At 40.6% G+C, this 18,267-nt stretch overlaps 2 protein-coding genes and 1 long non-coding RNA gene across 6 annotated transcripts in view; 2 read left to right on the top strand and 1 right to left on the bottom strand.

The window, feature by feature from the left end:
- The first annotated feature begins 395 nt into the window (after nucleotides 1–395).
- On the top strand, nucleotides 396–5,906 carry LOC118419866. 4 transcript variants are annotated; one of them, XR_004831667.1, is made up of 5 exons: nucleotides 396–814; nucleotides 1,563–1,668; nucleotides 2,433–2,552; nucleotides 3,630–3,712; nucleotides 5,430–5,906. It is a non-coding gene; the product is annotated as an uncharacterized LOC118419866 (long non-coding RNA). The 4 variants fall into 4 exon arrangements; XR_004831669.1 differs by having other exon boundaries at nucleotides 3,630–4,700; XR_004831668.1 differs by having other exon boundaries at nucleotides 1,560–1,668.
- Nucleotides 5,907–10,055: 4,149 nt separating this feature from the next.
- On the bottom strand, nucleotides 10,056–12,711 carry LOC118420184. The gene is made up of 2 exons (XM_035826898.1): nucleotides 10,591–12,711; nucleotides 10,056–10,073 (listed from the first exon to the last, which is right to left on the bottom strand). The coding sequence occupies exons 1-2, from the start codon at nucleotides 12,709–12,711 to the stop codon at nucleotides 10,056–10,058; spliced, it is 2,139 nt and encodes a 712-aa protein (XP_035682791.1).
- A 2,975-nt stretch (nucleotides 12,712–15,686) lies between these two features.
- Nucleotides 15,687–18,267, top strand: part of LOC118420183 — a 34,598-nt gene continuing 32,017 nt past the window's right edge. Inside the window, exons 1-2 of the mRNA XM_035826897.1 lie at nucleotides 15,687–15,741; nucleotides 16,161–16,313. Coding sequence (XP_035682790.1) covers nucleotides 16,202–16,313 — 112 coding nt within the window. The 5' untranslated portion in view covers nucleotides 15,687–15,741; nucleotides 16,161–16,201. The remainder of the gene's footprint in view (nucleotides 15,742–16,160; nucleotides 16,314–18,267) is intronic.

Here is an 18,267-nt window from a genome sequence, read left to right as displayed (position 1 = left end):
CGTATACTCTGATTACAACCGATTATGCTGATTACAACTACATGTAGCTATACAGCTACAATTGTAGCACTTTGTAGCATGACAAAACCACATTGACTGCAGCTGAAACTTGGTTGGTCAGTTTCTTATGTTCCTCTCCGTAAATGTTTAGGACGCTGACTACAACTAGCTACAAATTTAATTGTAGCACATTGTAGCACGACTACAAACCTACACTGACTACAGTTGGAACTTGAATAGTCCGTACCTTTGCTATGTCGCCTCCCGCATACTCTGTTACGCTGACTACAGGTATCTACAGCTACAAATGTAGCACTTAAAGTATGGCTTTAAAAAACACACTGACTACAACTTAATCACCCGATACATACAGGATTCATGTTACTTATCTATGAATCCTGGCATAGGATTCATGCTAGGTAGCAGTGTAAAGGAATCCTTTAGTCCTTCAAAGGATTCCTTTGACTAGATTCGAGCTTGAATCCTCAATCCTTCACGCACAGACTGACGGGAAGGTTTCACAGAAGGCAACCCCACAAAATGGCGGCGCCCCTAATTTACGTGGGTCCAGAGGATCGAAAGTGAAATAAGGTCATAGAAATTTCCGGAGAAGTTATTATTGGCGGTTGCAACTTATTTCTCATCGAGGGAAGGTTTCAAGCTGCTGGTAGGCATGTTGGGAAGCTGCCCAAAGCGAGGCCCGCGGTTCGGTTAAAATTCGTCTGCAGGCGCTCGTCTGCGTTTGTTGTGGTTTTTTTGCATCGAACTTACGGATTGATTTTGACTGTCTCTCTGGCTCTGGGATTGCCTGAAGGTAACGTTATGTAATGTTACGTCTTCGCAAATTACTAGTATCGCAGGTTCAACTACTTCTACTTCTGCAAACGTGCAATTTTGAGATGTGTCTCCTACCTGGGGAGGGGGGCGACCTTGAGTAGTAGTCACATGGTAACGGATTGATCCCGTTAGATAATTTTGTTTCTTATATAAAAGTTAGGGCAGTTATTCTTATCAACGGCCAATGTGCCACATGCACATGTAATATGAATTGAATATGACTGTGAACTGTTGCTTTTGATGTTCCTACTGAAAAAAAAACCTGAAAAGTGAATAACTGAAAAAAGCATGTATTATTGTATCCCCTTCTCTAAGTCTTGTTCTCTTTCAAATACTGTTTTGCTGGTATCCTCATTGCTCTTTTTCTTATACTTTCTCAAATTTTAGCATGCCATTAATTCTAGTTCAAATTAAAGAGTAAGTTCACCAACGTAGCGACTGGCAAAAAGTCAACGAGCTTATTACACGACGAGTTTACTAGCAATGGCACATGAGCCCATGGATGAGTCATTATATATAATATGACAATCCTCTTGTTCATCCTCCACTGTCGCCGCCACCAGAGAACAGTTCTCAGGACCAAACACAGACCCACAGAACATATGCTGCGCACAGAACAACTCGAAGTGACTGGGTGGAGAGACATTTACGACAAACTTCTCGCAACTGGCACAGAGCTCTCAGTCAGTGCTCCAACATCCTTCTTTGGTATGGTTTGTAAGCAGGAACAGCCCGTGGACATCTATAGTTGTTGGGACAACAGCAACATTCTGTTTCAGCTGCTTGGAACTCAACCATGAGAATTCACTCCACCTCCCAGAAGTATGGATGGTATCTTAGGTTGAGTTTTCTCACAAATTTGTCACAGGTCAATGAGGTCATTGACTTCTAGGGTTTGTGCTGCTAAATGTAAATATACCATGCTTCATTTTCAAGACTACTGCCCACTTCTGTGTCAGGGACCCCTGCAACACTGCAATTAAGTACATGTACTGGAATAGTAGAGTAACTACTTATACAAGTACTACAGTACTGTACTACAAGACTTAGTACTCCTCTTAACTTGACAGGTCTGCATACCCGTATGGTAAAATTGATTTGATAGCATGAAAATGTGTAAATCCTACGTACCACAAAGATTAAAATTTAGCAAGTTGGAAGAGAAGTCATGCTGCCCTGAAGCTTGAAATCAGAGCCAACTAACTTTGGTCACATTTGATTTGGTGTCACTTCAAGTTCAAAGTGATACCCAGGAACCGTGTAACTAGCACGCAACAGATCTTTCAGGCAGGAGGTTAAACTTTTGTTCAGGTTCCAAACAGATCCAGAGCTGGACTGGTAAACTTTTATACCTGTACCTGATGTAACGTTTAGCTATGCAGCCCTTCTCATGACTGTTTATCACATTCAATCTCCCTCACACAAACTTCTTTCATTGAGGTCTTGAAAATCCTTGGTTGATATGGGCAAAGAAGATCTTAATCTATACCCAAAGGAAATTCTAATGTAAATTAATATTGTAATAGTTATGTGAAGTTTTCTATGTTGTCCCCAAGATATCATCATATATTCATTCTTTTTTTATATCTTTTCAGAATACTAGTACGTTTCCAACCCACATGGATCCTAAAGCCTGTCTGCGGCGCCATGACGACTATAGATGTACAACTGGATCATCACCCAGAGCCCTAGCCTTAAAGTGTATGATGATGCAGGTGTGTAATGATCTGTTCCCTGTCACTGACAAATGATACTGCTCATGGATTCTATCTGAAAGGTCTGACCATGATGCAGTAACTTCTAGTACCTGCATGATTCAAACTCAAAGCAGACTGTTAAACACTAGATTGATAAATATTTCCTTATCTTTTTGTTATTTTAAAAATATTTCTATCATCTTTACATGTATGTGTACAATGTCATGTATATAAAGTAGAGCAATAGGATAAGACACAAAGCAATTAGGGACACAAATGATCAGCACTAAGTCTTGTAGAAATGAAGACAGATTGTGATATAGTATTCATTTTGTCAAGCTTTATTTTGCTGGAGTCACCATGAAATTAACTCTAGAATTTTGTAACTGGTCATAGAGAGTAACATCTGTTGCTGGAGTTTAAGTCCATAGTCAGACGACAGTCAGACAGCCATCTTAAAGTTATGCAGATTTATTAATAATATGCATGGATTTGAAGTCATGTTTCCAAGCAGTGAAACTGCATTTACTGGGTAGAAAATGGTAGCACACCTAATGTTCTCGCATAGAGGAATAATCCCTTCAAATTTGCTACCATATTTACCCATGCAGACATGTGCATATTCTGTACATTTGAATTTGATGCTCATATTACATTATTGAGATATATTTATTAACATTTACAAGACTGAACAATATATTACTCAACACTTAATATTCAAAATCAACACCTCTCCAAAAACGTGTTCAAACTTGATACATAGCACGTTTGTACACAGTGAAAGCATGGAATGGAGGTCTATAACAGCACAGTGAAATTGTAGAAGTTAGCTCACTCTGTCACACTCCAAGATTCAGACTCTGACAGAGAGCACTGGAGAAGTCCAATTAGAGTTTGTTTTAGTATAGGTTCAATGCCAAATATTGAGCTCTTGAATAAACCAAACAAAAAGCTCAAAACTAAACCAAACTGTAATCTCCAAGCAATCTCCTAGGAGTGTGTTTGGCTACCGGACCCAAACAAACTCCGGATCCTATGCCGGCTTCACTCCTCTGGCAGCTTTTGATACTACAACTGTATTTTATGCTACTGTAGGACCTGCTTGGAGATTAACCTGAATGCCGAGATGAGCATGATTGGGATCCACACTGTTTTCCATTCCTTTGTGGAAGCGCAAGGTGAGTGAATAGATGGACAGGTTCATCAAACTATGTGAGTCTTTAGTATCACCAGAAAAAGCTGATGCCTCTTTGCCTGTTGGAATAAAAAAAATTTGTACAAGTTACATACATCACACCAATAATTCTTTATTGGTCAGAAATTTTGGGTGCCTAAAAGCTTGAAATACTGTCTGATTCTTTTAGTTTAGGATCTGGGTGGTAAATCTCAATTTTATCCACAGTTCTAGAGCTAGATTGAATTGCATTTGATTTTTTTGTGTTTAATTTGTAATACTATGTTCGCAGCAGTCTCTGATATGAAGAGATTTCTTCAATATGTCCCCCAAAATGGCATATATAAAACATTCATATGGCAGCCTGACAGGGTGGTGGAAATTGGACTGCCATTCCCAAGATGAAATATTTTCTCCTGGACAGAGGAACAATATGGCCAATCAATTTGTTGACTTAGTCCTACAGCAGGGTAGCAGACTACCTTAGGAGAACAATGGAAAATTCCAAGCTTGTCACACCTTTTACCTGTCATGCCAGACAGCCGGCTTGGGTTGTGGTAATAGTAAGCTTGGGTTGTGGTGATAACAATAAACAGAGTGTCAAACACTGGAGTATTTGAAGAGAAAAATAGTTGTTTTCCAAATTCAACATATATACACACACAATCATAGGTCCCTGAGGGATATAATAAGCTAAAAAGAACTAATTTTGGTCCAACAGACCAGGATGATCTAGTTGTCAAACTGACTCAAAGGTGTGTATCCTTGATCTAAGCTAAATGGCTTTGTACAGGACACAATATGTGCCTGGTGACAGCATCCATTCATTCCCTCTGTTGAAAGACTTTCTTATACATGTACAGTGTGTTAATGGTTGTCTAAAATGGTAATGGAGTGTTTGATAGTGTAACATCATTTACTTGCTTTTAATTGTAATTCCTAGGAAAGAAAATGTTGTGTTCCCTGTTTCAGTCCTGAAAAGAATAGGGTCGGTAGGTAGGGATTTTCTTTTTTTCTTGTAATTTTTTTAGTAAGCTGGCCATACTTCTAGTGTGACATATTACAAATCAATACAGTTAAACAAAGTAAACTGAAATTCATGGGATCTTTCAATGTCAAAATTGAATGTTGTGCATAATACATACATTTAGCAGTTAGGACAAGCTGAATAAAAATTCTAACTGGAAACCATGTGACTCCGCCACCCACCCAAAAAAGTCTAGGGTTGGCAGGTTTTTCTAGGGTTACCTAAGGGAAACAGGAAACACAACATTTTTTTTTCCCTAGGCTTAAAAGCAGCAATGATAGAGACCACCAGTGCCAATACCATAATGATAAAAGTAACACATTTTAGGCACTTGAGCCAAGAGTTGAATCAGCAGGAAAACACTTCATGCATTTCAGTTTCTATTATTACTTTTCTATTGTAACTGTGACAGGATTTTGTATTTGTAGTGTAGACGGACTGCATAATTGATTTAGGCACACCACAACACTGTCTCACATGTATGAAATACAAATTTTGAACTACATCTTCTCTGATAGTACAGTTTTGTGTACAGCTATGGCCCGTTGTTCCATGTTATCAGCATGTTATATTGGGAATGCCAACTTTTCCTTATCAGAGCAAGACCAGAACCCAGTTGGGAAGTAGGAAGATAAATTGTAATAACAATTACAGTGGTCATTATGGATTAAATCATGATTTTCTCTCTCAACAGCTGTACAACTCCTTTTAGGAGTTTCAGAAGATCTGCAACAGGCAGCTCAGGAGAGGGATGGAGTCACCTTAGACAGTGCTGTGGACCAGTAGGGAAGGGGAAAAGGAGCAGGAAGGACAAAGAAAAAGGGAAAGAAGAATGTGCCCCCAAATCAGTTTGATTCAGAAGATGACATCCCTCTTACTGAACTGATGTCCTAGGAAGAACGAGATGGCTGTACTAGTATGCATGAGAGGGCTATATTAGCCTATATGTGCATTTACTGTGACCTACAACAAAACACCTCATTTTTATTACTTACTATTACGTAGTAACCTGGCTAGTCAAAAACAAACACAATGTCTAGTTGATGAATGTTAGCAGACAGCAAAATGTGATGATTTAAAAAGAAATAAACAGAAATTTCATATTCTGAAAAAGACAATGGTGTTTATTTTGTTCAACGTGTATGCAACATGAATTTAGATGGCGTCATTAGATGTGACTACTAGTAATTCATTTACACTTAGATTCCCGTACATCAATGACAATCTGCGCTTTGAATCATTTGATATAATACTCTGCAGTGACAATAACCAGTTACATCTGGAAACAATGTTATTAAATGAAGGACATACCTATAATATTTGCTGCATTAACAGGTAGTATTTCACACAATACATAGCGTAATAGTACTACTACATGTATATTGATAATAAATCTTATTCTTAACGATGACATGGCTCTAAATATGAAAATAAAGAGTAAAATGAAGAATTTCAAATGAGTATAAAGTTTTAACTTGTATATACAGTATATACATGTAGTTGTCTAATAGTTAAAAGTCTGCCTTTACTGTTTACAATACATTATGTAAGCTGTTGTAAACTTCTCTGCCTGGATCCTTTGTTCATCAGTCATGAGTCCATCACAGGTTAGGTGAACCCTGGCACCTGTGAATACAAGAACATACTAGCTAGTAGAACAAATATTTCATGGAAGAGTTATCCATCACAACCACAAAATCTGATAGCATGTCTTTATTGAACAACTTTGAAGACAGAGAAAATAGTATTTGGGGGGATTTCAAGATCCAACGGTGAAAGAACAGTGCAGAAATTTAAGCCAGTGACACCCAGAAACTGGAGCTAAAATGGATCAGCGCAAAGCCAACAGGAAATGTCAGCAGGCCTACAGGCCATTTGTTTTCCAGTAACCGGTACAAAAAATTCAGGTCCAGGTATGGTTCAGGTCCAGAGAATCAGGTCCAGACCTGAACCTGGACCTGATTCAGTATGTGAAAACTTGTGAATGGACCATTTCGCTACAAAGAAATGCTTTGTGGAGTATTCTACACTCACTGGCATTTTAAAATCCTACAAGGTTAACTGCCTCTGTACGATTGACTACATAGAAGTTAGAACTTGGTAGAAATGACTATAGACTCTACTCTGCTTCACCCTTGTTATTTTCTTTGACAGGTAAGCCCTAAAACATGTGAATGCCTGATCATAAAATCTGTTCATTTTCCAATAGGTCCAACATCCGATCCACCAATTTTTGTTCAGGTCCGTTTTTTCCAGATCGGTCTGATGAGAAAAAAACGGTTTTGTACCGGTACACCGTCCTGGTACCCAGCCGTAGTATCTAGTATTTGAGTATAGCGCTACTAGTATTACAGTAGAATGGAATGTGCAATGGACTTCATCCACTCTGCAGTCATTGAGGAGGGGGCAGATATAATTGCGGTTATGGTGTTATAATTTCAGTCAAAGCGGAGGCAGGAGGTACTGCATAACAATTACCTTTTTGATGGGCAGGAGTGCCCAGTTTCTGACATGCGGTCAATGCACGTGAAAACCAGGGTACATATATCTGTCAGTGTGATAGGGTCTCCTGCTGCATTGGTTGCATGCTTAACTGTATGCATGCTCGAGACAAAAACTAAATTAAGAAGAAAGCAGCTCTGGCTCCCATGAAGAGGGAGCTTGTATTTCACGCCAACTAATAGGGCCATTCTACAAAGTCCCGTGTCTAATATACATACCCTTCTCTACACGTGCATCCTGTCTACCAACATTACAACGCTATGCAGCAGCTCTCCCTCCCAAAACAATACTCGGCAGGTGTAGCCGTCAACAAAGAAAAGCATAGCATTTTTCTTTCGCCACTCTGTCACTCTATTTTTGACGTGTTCAAAATAGAATAGGGGGTTCTACCAGGTCCTATTTGCTATGGTGTTTGATCAGGGTCGGTCCATTACATGTGTAACAGTGGGGTTCAAGCGCTGCCGAACTGACCATGCCAAAAGCTCTGAGCTGTTGGCGTGGTCAGTTTGGCAGCGCTTGAACCCCACTGTAAATAATATACATGCAAAATATGCCATCTAAGAGTCACCACATCTAAATTGGTGCATATCATGGCTTAACTGGTGCCCATGGCTGCTGAGGCATGATGGAATAGAATTTTTATAATACATGTATAACGTTATATATATATATATATACATAATGTATATATATATAACTGTTATATTTTATGAGCTATCCAATTCTGTTTTGTCTTAGAGGGTAATACTAATGGCATGTAGCTGGGGGATACTTATTAGTCTAGCCAAGTCTTGATCTTTGTGACAGGGTCCTATTAAAAAGTTTGTGCCCTGCCGAGGAAGTAGCCCGCCTGCTTTGTAGCTTAGTATTGACCTAGTCCAGATTTTCCGGAAACCCTTGACATGAAACGTTTTCAGCGAGGATACAAACATGTTTGTAATTAATACACCGGCGAAGAACGTTAACGACTTTGACAGACACAGGCACTCACAGACCGTATGATTAAATCTCAGCCATACTAAATTCATCCAATACCATATAACAACTTACAGTTCAGTTCAGCAACTGATCTCTTCAAAACCTGAGGCTCTTCGTTAATATCGGAAGGTTAATTGTGAAACATTATCATGCCAAAACATAGCAGGGATTTGATTCCCATGCTTACCTTTTGATGTATCCTTGCCCTCACGCAATGATGAGAACTGCCAACAAAAACTTTCCATCGAAATTTCCATCGAAGACCTTATTTCACTTTCGATCCTCTGGACCCACGTAAATTAGGGGCGCCGCCATTTTGTGGGATTGCCTTCTGGAAACCTTCCCGTCAGTCTGTGCGTGAAGGATTGAGGATTCAAGCTCGAATCTAGTCAAAGGAATCCTTTGAAGGACTAAAGGATTCCTTTACACTGCTACCTAGCATGAATCCTATGCCAGGATTCATAGTTAAGTAACATGAATCCTGTATGTATCGGGTGACTTAATTAGGCCCTTACGGCTAGCTACATTTGTCGGCGATTTCGTAATGTCATATAAAAGCCTGACACGGCTTCGGCGAAGGTGTTGCAACAGGTCCGCGCGCACAGTTAAATCCCTTTTCCGAAAATTTCGTGATGTTATCCACGGAACATCTGTCCATAAGGGCAACTCAAATTCTGTTGTATGCACCTTTTCCAGGGGTACCTTCACCTCCAATGACCATTTTGGGGAGCAAAAGTATTAAGGAGTCCGTGTGCTTTTAGAGACCGATACGCTACCAGTGTTTTTTTCAGCATTCAGAATACAAACAGGTATATGCTTACCTGTGCTTAGATAGCGTTCATTATTAGAAACTAGTTCATTTTTCTTTATGGTATTGCTTTAGAGATGTTTTCAGCACAGAAGAGAAGAAACTGCGACAAATTATAAAGCTAACTCATCCCGTGTTTTATCTGGTGTTGATTTATACCTTATATGTATACTGTTTTTTTAATCAACTTGTTACCTTCGCCACAAAGGCTATATTTTCGGTAGCAAAAATAGTGCTGTGACCCAATATGTAGGTCAACGCATATAATATTTGAGCAGCTGTGGATGGAATTTCTTGATATTTGGTACTTAAGTAGCGGTTGCAAAGACCAAGGATCTATTCTAAAACGGTTCAACTTGCACTTTCTGTCGGGACTGCAGCGGGGCCAGTGTGTGTGTGTGTGTGTGCTTGCGTAACACGATAACTCGAAACGCTGTGCATGGTATTTGGTAGCTATGTAGGGGTTTGAAAAACAAAGATCAACTTCAATAAAAGGTATCCTGGCGACAATTGTGCCTCTTGGTGGCTTGTATTGAACGGTATTGGGCGATATTGTTGAATGTAATCTTTGAATAAGTGAAGCAGGGGTTAGTGGATTTGTATTAATTTTAGTATGAACATATCTTAGGTCATGATTAGAATACTGAAATATATTGCTTAATTTAAATTCTTAAATTTATTCAAGCAATTAATGTAGAATAGGGATATTAGTATACCTCATATGTGGACCCATTGACTAGTATACCTCAGATGTTGACCCATTGACTAGTATACGTCAGATGTTGACCCATTGGCTAGTGAACCTCAGATGTTGACCTATTTTCTGGGACACTCTTAAGCTCCCTGGCCAGCAGCTGTTCCGCCTCAGTTGATGAGAACGAGGTTTACCCTAGATTTGTTATGATGTTTATTTGTTTGCAGATGCATCATGAAGGGAAGGGGTGTCACCATTTTGATCAGAAGGGATGTTTTGGGTGATGTTACGAGACATGGAAAAATAGTGCGGTGGTCTTGCTTGAAATGGGCCAGAGTCTAAAGGATCTTACAGGTCTGGATTTAAGAAATGAAGCGACAAGATATGATAATGATCACAGCCTGGCTTTTGGTTGCTATGGGACTGGGTAGTGTTGTCATGTAGTGATTGACAGCATCACACCTCTTATCTGTCCTTGAACTCAGTCTGTGCTACTTGTTCTGGTGGTTGGAACTGCCGACTATGTATGTACAACTCTATCAATATGATGTTGTCATTCTGATTGTCAACTGACGGTTACATCAAGAAATGAATCTAAAGAAATAGCTCTACATAGACTATCATTCCTTTAGATATGTGGCGTAACTTTTGATGAGAAAATGGGGCAATACAGCAGGGACATTTGATTCTGTAGAAAACGTACTAGTATTTGGGGTTAATAAAAGTTTTCATCGATCAGTGACTTATCAAAGGTAAGCAAACATACCTCCAAATTTTCGATGACTGTCAGTCCATCATGTTCACGGAGTAACCTAGTTCTCGCGAGAGTTGCGAGAACTAGGTCGAGACTTGCGTTGATCTTCTGCCCCTCACCCCCGCCTCCTTGCGAAGTAGAGGTAAGTAAGACTTGGGCAGTTCCCATCCATCGTTCCGGTTCAGTTTTGCTCCTTCCAATTGAATGTGTACTGCTTCTTTAACCTTCCGATGTGCATTGCGTGGTTCTTGGTCAATGATCATAATATTGTCAGAGATGGGTTTGGTCGTTACAATGTGGCGTGATTTGAGTAAGTGCTGACTGAGCGCGGATTTGCAATCCTTGTTGTCTATGGACTTCTGATGCTCTGCGGTTCGTTCACCTAACGATCTTTCAGTTTCCCCTACATATACCTCCCCACACTGTTCACACGCTATCTTGTAAATGACACCACACTTTTCACTGGGTCCAAGAGGGTCTTTAGGTCGAACAAGGGCATTGCGGAGAGTATAACCGGGTTTGGAGAATAGGCTCACATTATGCTTGGCATACGCGCGTTTAAGTCTCTCAGTGACGCCTTTCAAATAGGGGAGTACGACGTAACTAGCGGGAGATTGTTCTTTGTCTCTAGAGTGCCCATCCTTGCTGACTCGTTTCTTGTTGATGTTGTCCCCCTCCTTCAGAGCCCATTCTGGGTAGCCACAATGTCGGAGTGCAACCCTCACTTTTTCCTTCTCTGCTTCTCTCAGAGTACGGTCTTCTATAAGAGTGTTGGCTCTGTGCATAAGGGTCCTCACTACACCTAGCTTCTGTTGGACCGGATGGTTGGAAGACCACTGTAAGTAGTGGTCCGTATGTGTCTCTTTTCGGAACACGTCTGTGGTGATGGATTTGTCTGTGTTTCTTATCATCATCACATCCAGCATAGGGAGGCGGCGGTCTTTCTCCCTCTCAATGGTAAACTTTATGCTGTCATGTTGATTGTTGATGTGTTCAAAGAGTTCTTGTTCATGTTTCTGCTGGTTAACCACCCCGGTGTCATCAACGTACCTCCCCCAAAACTTTGGCCGGTAGGGTGCAGTGTCCAGGGCTTTCCGCTCAAACTCCTCCATAAATAGGTTAGCCAGGACCGGTGACAACGGCGAGCCCATTGCCATACCATAGGTCTGTTCGTATATCACATTGTTGTATTGGAAGTAAGTCGTACTGACCACAAGGAGAAGAAGGTCGCCGAACTCCTTAGGGGTCAGCAACGTACGGTTCTTCCAGGTTGGGTCACCCTCGGCTCTCTTCATGGCCATCTGCACCACTTCTTCTCCCGGGACACTGGTAAAGAGTGCCGTAACGTCGAAGGAGGTGAGTACCTCCCCGTCGTCTAAGGTGACTTCCCGAATCTTAGTGACTAAGTCCTTAGAATTCTTAATGTGCTCGGTGGATTGTCCAACCAGAGGGCTGAGCAGGTCAGCCAGGTGTCTAGCTAGGTGGTAAGTGATGGAGTTTATACCTGACACAATCGGTCTCATCTTGAGTGGGTCCTTGTGAATCTTGGGTGTGGCATAGAACCTAGGTGTGGCATCAGACGTGGGGTAAGTCTTGTCATACACCTGAGGGTCGAGGTGTCCTGCTTTCTTGATTTCCCTCAGTTTTCTCTGCAGCCTTCCCTTGAGTGTCTTGGTGGGGTTGGTGGGACCAATAACCTTGTATGTGTTCTTGTCTCCTAACAATTTTTCACACTGTTCCACATACTCTGTCTTATTCATCACTACAACAGCCTTGCCCTTGTCTGCTGGAAGGATGACAATGTCCTTGTTTTCTTTAAGTGACTTGATGGCCTTGCTCTCATCCTTCGTTAGGTTAGGCTTGGGAGGCTTGGCATTCTGGAGTATTCCTACCACCTCGTTCCTCAGCAGTGATGCTTCTTCCTGATCGAGTTTGTGGCAGGCTACCTCAGTGGCCGCGACGATCTCTTTGACTGGAATATCGCTAGGGGCGATAGCAAAGTTAAGACCTTTTCCTAGAACACGCATTTCACATGGGGTGGGTTTGTATTTTGACAGGACTCTTACCCATTTTTTGAGTTGTGTGCCGGATAAATCGATGTTCCCCTGGTCCTGGTTGGGCTGAGAGTCTCCAAGTTTCACGGTCTTCAGTTTCTCCAGCTTATTGATCTGCACTGTTTTAGAACGTCGGAAGGTGGCTTCCTGTGACCTCTGTACATGGGCGCTGGTTCGCTCAAACATGTCCGGGTTATGGGCGCCATGACAGCGATTGCGAAATTCCTGTTCGTACTGCCGGCATTTGCTTGTAAGTTGTTCTACTTTGTGGTGTGTGAGGTGTATGCGTTCACGTAGGAGGGCTTTTGGAGGTATGTTTGCTTACCTTTGATAAGTCACTGATCGATGAAAACTTTTATTAACTGTGAACATACGTGACTAATGAATCTCTTCAACGGTACTAGTATTTACTTGTAATGCATAGACGTTGTTTTCTATCCAGAGTCGGGGCGAGCACCATTTGCAAAAACGGCTTTTGCGTATCTGCTTCATGAAGATACCTACGGTTTTTGCACGTCTCTGTCTTTCCTGGAGTCTTGCCTACTGCGCCGCGCCGTTCGCGATTTCAGCTTTCCCCAAAGTAGCCCGAAACACGACCGGCAGAGCAGTGAGCACCTATCAGTCTTCCCTGTCCGAATACATGTATATAATGGCAAAAAGAAGCTGTCAAAAGTCACGTACCTGAAGTTTCGTCCTTGAAAAACTAATATTTACAGGGTTGTTCGGCATCTAAAATGTCCATTTTCAACTTTTTGAAACTTTTTGACCGCTGTGACACAAGTGATTTGCAGCCAACCTGGTGACCTTTGACCCCATCTGGCATTAGGATGACAGCTACAAAACAAACTTCTATCTAGTGTTCTAGGCACCCAAAAGTAACAGGCGGGGTTTTCAACATAATAAAAAACCTACAACCCTTACCTGTAGAATACAGCTCCAAAATTCCAACATTTCTAAAGAAAAATTCATCTTCTGTTACTTTTAAAAATCAAGACTCACCGGGGACCTTCTGCGCAGCCGTCAATTAGGGTCATTGCCATGTCAAGGTCGCAGCCCACAGTATTTTTCCGCGACCCCTATGACGTCGGTAAAAAAAGTAGTGCGATCTAGAATCTAGAAGCGCCTGTAAACACTGTAACGTGAAAGGCAGCGGGTATTAGCCTTGCTATATTGTAGTATAAGGAGTCGACTTTCAGTTGGTATGTGTAAGGTTTTGATGTTTGTCCATTTGGTGTATAAATGCGCGTGGCCTTTACAGCTGCCTGCCTCGGTGAGTCGGCTGCAGTCCCTTATGACCCCGCATGACCCCATTTAAAAGAGGTCTTTACAAAATTTCAAAACGACAACTTTTTCTGCTTTTTCAATTATTTTGGTAGGTTGTACCCTCAACTTCAACATATTAGTATAGTTTGTCGTGATTGAAAACTGCACCCTACTATGATTTTATCAACCTCGATGTCTGTCACATTTAACTATAGAAATCAACATAGGCCGAAAACTGTGTTCTGCTACCTCAACGGATCGCTATGCCTAACTGGTCCCGTCCGCCATCTTTGATCACGAAGTTCGGCGATGTTTGGGGCCGCTCCGTAGCCTCCCGAAGCGCTTCAGACCACTTTCCGACCATAGCCTGAAAGGCTACGGAGCATTGCCGAAGGCTGTCCCGGACATCGCCGAACTGGTTTTAGGCAGTTTTCTGCCCACATAGATCAGAGAAATGTACTTTATGCCAAGCTTTCGTTGCTGGTCACATGAAATCTTACCACCAGGCTAGGCAAAACCATAGTTCCAGGAAGCAGCGTCTGCGCTTCGAGTTTCTAAAAAAATCCCCACAACATCATGTTGTTATCCCAACACAAACACTTCAGCATGCCTTTGCTCCCATTGGACCTTCACACAAGTACCACAGCCTGCATAGACCATGGGAGAGGCATCTAGCCCAGCCCATCGAGTTGATGTTACCAAGTTTGTGTTACACAGACTAGTACTAGTATTCCCTATAATATGTAGAACTATGAACAGTCATATGATTACAACCCTCCAGCTTTTTTTTTCGTTATGGCGTTCTGGGACCTCCTTCAGAGACCCTCAAAAATCCAATAATGTATGGCTGAAAATTACTGAAATAGTGATGGCTACCCTGATAAATCTGATGAAGCTACTAACAGAAGTTTTGTATTTCCATATAGCATGTGCTTTCTAGTTTTACAGACCAAATGATGAAGATAAAACATTGAAGATAAGAGGGTGTACTAGGGGTCACCATAACAAACGAAAGTTGAATTTCAGCAACTGTTATATTTAAGGTGCATTATCTGCTATACGCAGTAGTTCTGATTGGTGCTTTTCATGTGGCCGGTGGAAGGAACACCTACCATTAAAAAAAAGCGTCATCTTTTGTGGCCATACATATCCCGTGTCATGGGGGGGGGGGGGGTAATGGGGATTTAGGACTAAAATAGATCAGATAGTGATGTCTTACTATCATGATTGCACTAACTTAGAACGATTTCTTGTGCAGCTGTCTAAAAGCCATACACGACTCATAATACTACAATTAATTTCAAGTATTTATTTGGATAAGTGTATTTATGTGGATACAAGGATAGTTAAAAATAAATTAGAAAGGAAATTAATCTGCTTTAGAGCTGGGGTGGGGCCTTCTTTCACATCGCATTAGACCAGTATTCCTTACGCTAGAGGAACCATATCTGGCGAGTTTTCTTATGTTACTCGTCACAATCTATGTACGAAAACTCTCTGACATGAATGCAAGATTTTTAAAAGCAAAGAGATGTTGTACGGTCACTTATAAAAACTGTCCAAATCAGTCAAAGTAATTCAAATAGATTTAAATTTCAATATTAGATTTTTAAGAAGTTAGAACTTATAATTGTTGTTTAGGAATCATTTTATCCAAAATAATTCATAATTCTTGCAAATATTGTAAAAAAACAAACATTTTGATTACTGGGGATGGACTTTTGAAATGTATTATTGATATACTGTTATGCTGTACATGTTAGACATTAAAGAATGCTCGGGCTTTAAAACACACTCCTTCTAAGTGTCAATAGAGGTTAATGTTTGAATGGAACAATGCTTTTGATTTATAGTCACAACAGCCATGTAACTATCTTCCTTTATCTGAACCAACAGTTGGACCACAGGACGAACCTACGCATGGAGAGCTGCCATGTTTGGAATATCTTCTTGGTAAGATTTCGTTCCTTTAAAAATAAAAATAAAATTGGTAGCTTCCAATGTGTTACTTACTTACCTTACTTAGACTAGACATCTGACCCCAAAAGTTCCAGACCTATAAATCAAGTTTAACTAATGTTCTATTCAAGAAGGTTTGTCTTTAAGGTTAACCTTGTTGATTTATGTGAAGTAGACGTTAGAATTTGAGTCAATAAGGTATATTCGTCTATGAGTACTAATGAAAAACATTGACGGATATTTTCACTTTGTCAACATGTTTGACTTCAATCTTTTGCTTACGAACGTTTACAATTATACTCCTCTCACAGTTATTTACAAACAATGTAATCGTCTTTTGTTGGATGTTTTTAACTTTAACGACGTCAACGTTTAACCCGTACAAACGTCACTGTCGTTGTCGTTGTTTGCAGAAACACCATCGATCGAGGTAGTTCGGGACGATGCGGTCAGTATGAACGCCTTAAAGACGTACCTTTCCAACAACAGGAGGTCACATGGTGGCAAAATCACGTCAATATCCGAGGATGATGACTGCTACGTAGTCACCTTTGCGAACATGGAGGGTAAATATAACTAAGCCAGTTCGAAGGTTCGAAGTGAACTTGTGCAGCATGATGCGATGTGAATGTCAAAGTCTGATGTCTCTGTGGGTTCTTTAACTTTATATCCACAATATATCCTACTTGAGGTAGCTTTTTAGAACATACCGAGCATAAAATATACTTGAACAAGATTTCGGTGACCTCATACCTCAATTAAATATTTAGAGCTTTTATCAATTTCAAGCAATCGACTAACACATTAACATAATTTATGCATGGTGTTGTTCATCATTGACTAACGTACATATGTCACAATTTTGAAATTCCCATCATTGATAATAAAACGGTTTTTGAAATTTGTTACATAAATTATGCAAATAAGCTTCTCATTACCATATTTTATTTCTCCTTATATTCCACTTATCACAATCAACAAGTGCTATATTTATTGAAGTCCAGTTATTGCAAACAATGGAATTATACAATTTTCTCTATATCAACTATGCAAATTAAGTCCTAATTTGCATAACATGCATATAATTATGAACATCTTTGCCCGAGCTACCCGTATACCTAAAATGATGTCAATCCTTTCTGCAGTTATCCTCTTTGGAAAGTCGCGACTAAAACGCCCCTGCAGTTCCGAAATTAAATGATAGGGGACTGAAACCTGCCCCACTTTGTCATAACACTGCAAGCTATCTACCAGCCAAATGTCAAAACCATATAACGTCCAGGACAAGAGATACATAGAAAAAGCTGCTTTGACAGAATATTGTCATTAATTATGAAAATGTACTTCTATTTTGCATATTTGGTATGTTAATTTGTACAACATTATCTAAGGTAACCACATACCAAAAACATGAAAATCAATTCGTCCCTTCTTGAGTTATCGTCTTCTGAAGTCTTTGACAAAAATGCCCCGGCAATCCCGAAACCAAAATTATGTCACTTATTCCTATAAGCGCACGAGCTATCTAACACCCCAAAATTGTGACCATAGCTTGCAGAACCAAGGGAAGCCACAAGGTGGCTTTCCTTACACACTACCAACACATCAAGTATGAAACCAATTCACCAAGCCGTTCAAGAGATATCATGTTTACACACAGACAGACAAAAGCAGAGTAAAATAAAACCTCCATGACATTTCATGGAGGTAACATGCATTGGCATAATACCGGTCATAAGCCTTATACCGGTCGATTAAAAATAACTTTTGGAACTTAAAGAGATCTACACATGCAACAATAGTTATTTCTGAGGTATGCACACTTCAGACATCTAGGTGTCCAATACATAATTTACAAAGCATCGATAACAATGCATTCGAAGACAACAAGGCCAAAAGTTTTCAGGTCATTTTCGGGGCAGGCGAGCTCGTCGTGGGACAAACACACTGTCACGTTCATCGCCAGATTTGTAGATAATAATCACATGTGCTCACGGCACAAGACGAGCATGATTCAACAGCAATCTTGAATTTCTTTTGGTGACCTACAACTCGTGTAAACGTGTGAGCAACCGTTGCATTATCGCCCGGATCTACGGCTGAATGGGTCAAATTGAACGTACGCCGCTATTTTCCCGCCGTTTTTAATGCTACGGCCAGCAGTAAAGTTTCACGTCATAGCGGTTGTGACGGACCAAAATTAAATGAAAATTATTGTTAGTATAACATCCATTGGCATAATACCGGTCGGTTTACTGCAATTTCTCAAGCAATGCTAATTTGGCAAATGATCAACGCATAATTTTCTCCAGTTACATGTTGCTGTTACAGCTTACCTTTGCCACTTCTTCTGTGTAAATTATTTTGTCTCTCTGGTCCTGCTAAAAACATAATATCGTAATTGGAACACACCACGGACTTGCACGGAGAACGGGCGCGTGGTTGGAAGGGGGTGCACTATACCGGTCGAACGAAACACGGCACAATTAACTGCCGCTATGTACCTTTATTCATCCTCTG

This window comes from Branchiostoma floridae, chromosome 7 (genome assembly GCF_000003815.2).
Source record: "Branchiostoma floridae strain S238N-H82 chromosome 7, Bfl_VNyyK, whole genome shotgun sequence".
Lineage (NCBI taxonomy): Eukaryota > Metazoa > Chordata > Leptocardii > Amphioxiformes > Branchiostomatidae > Branchiostoma > Branchiostoma floridae.
The sequence above is the reverse complement of the archived record's forward strand: the minus strand, read 5'-3'. Positions and strand labels throughout refer to the sequence as shown.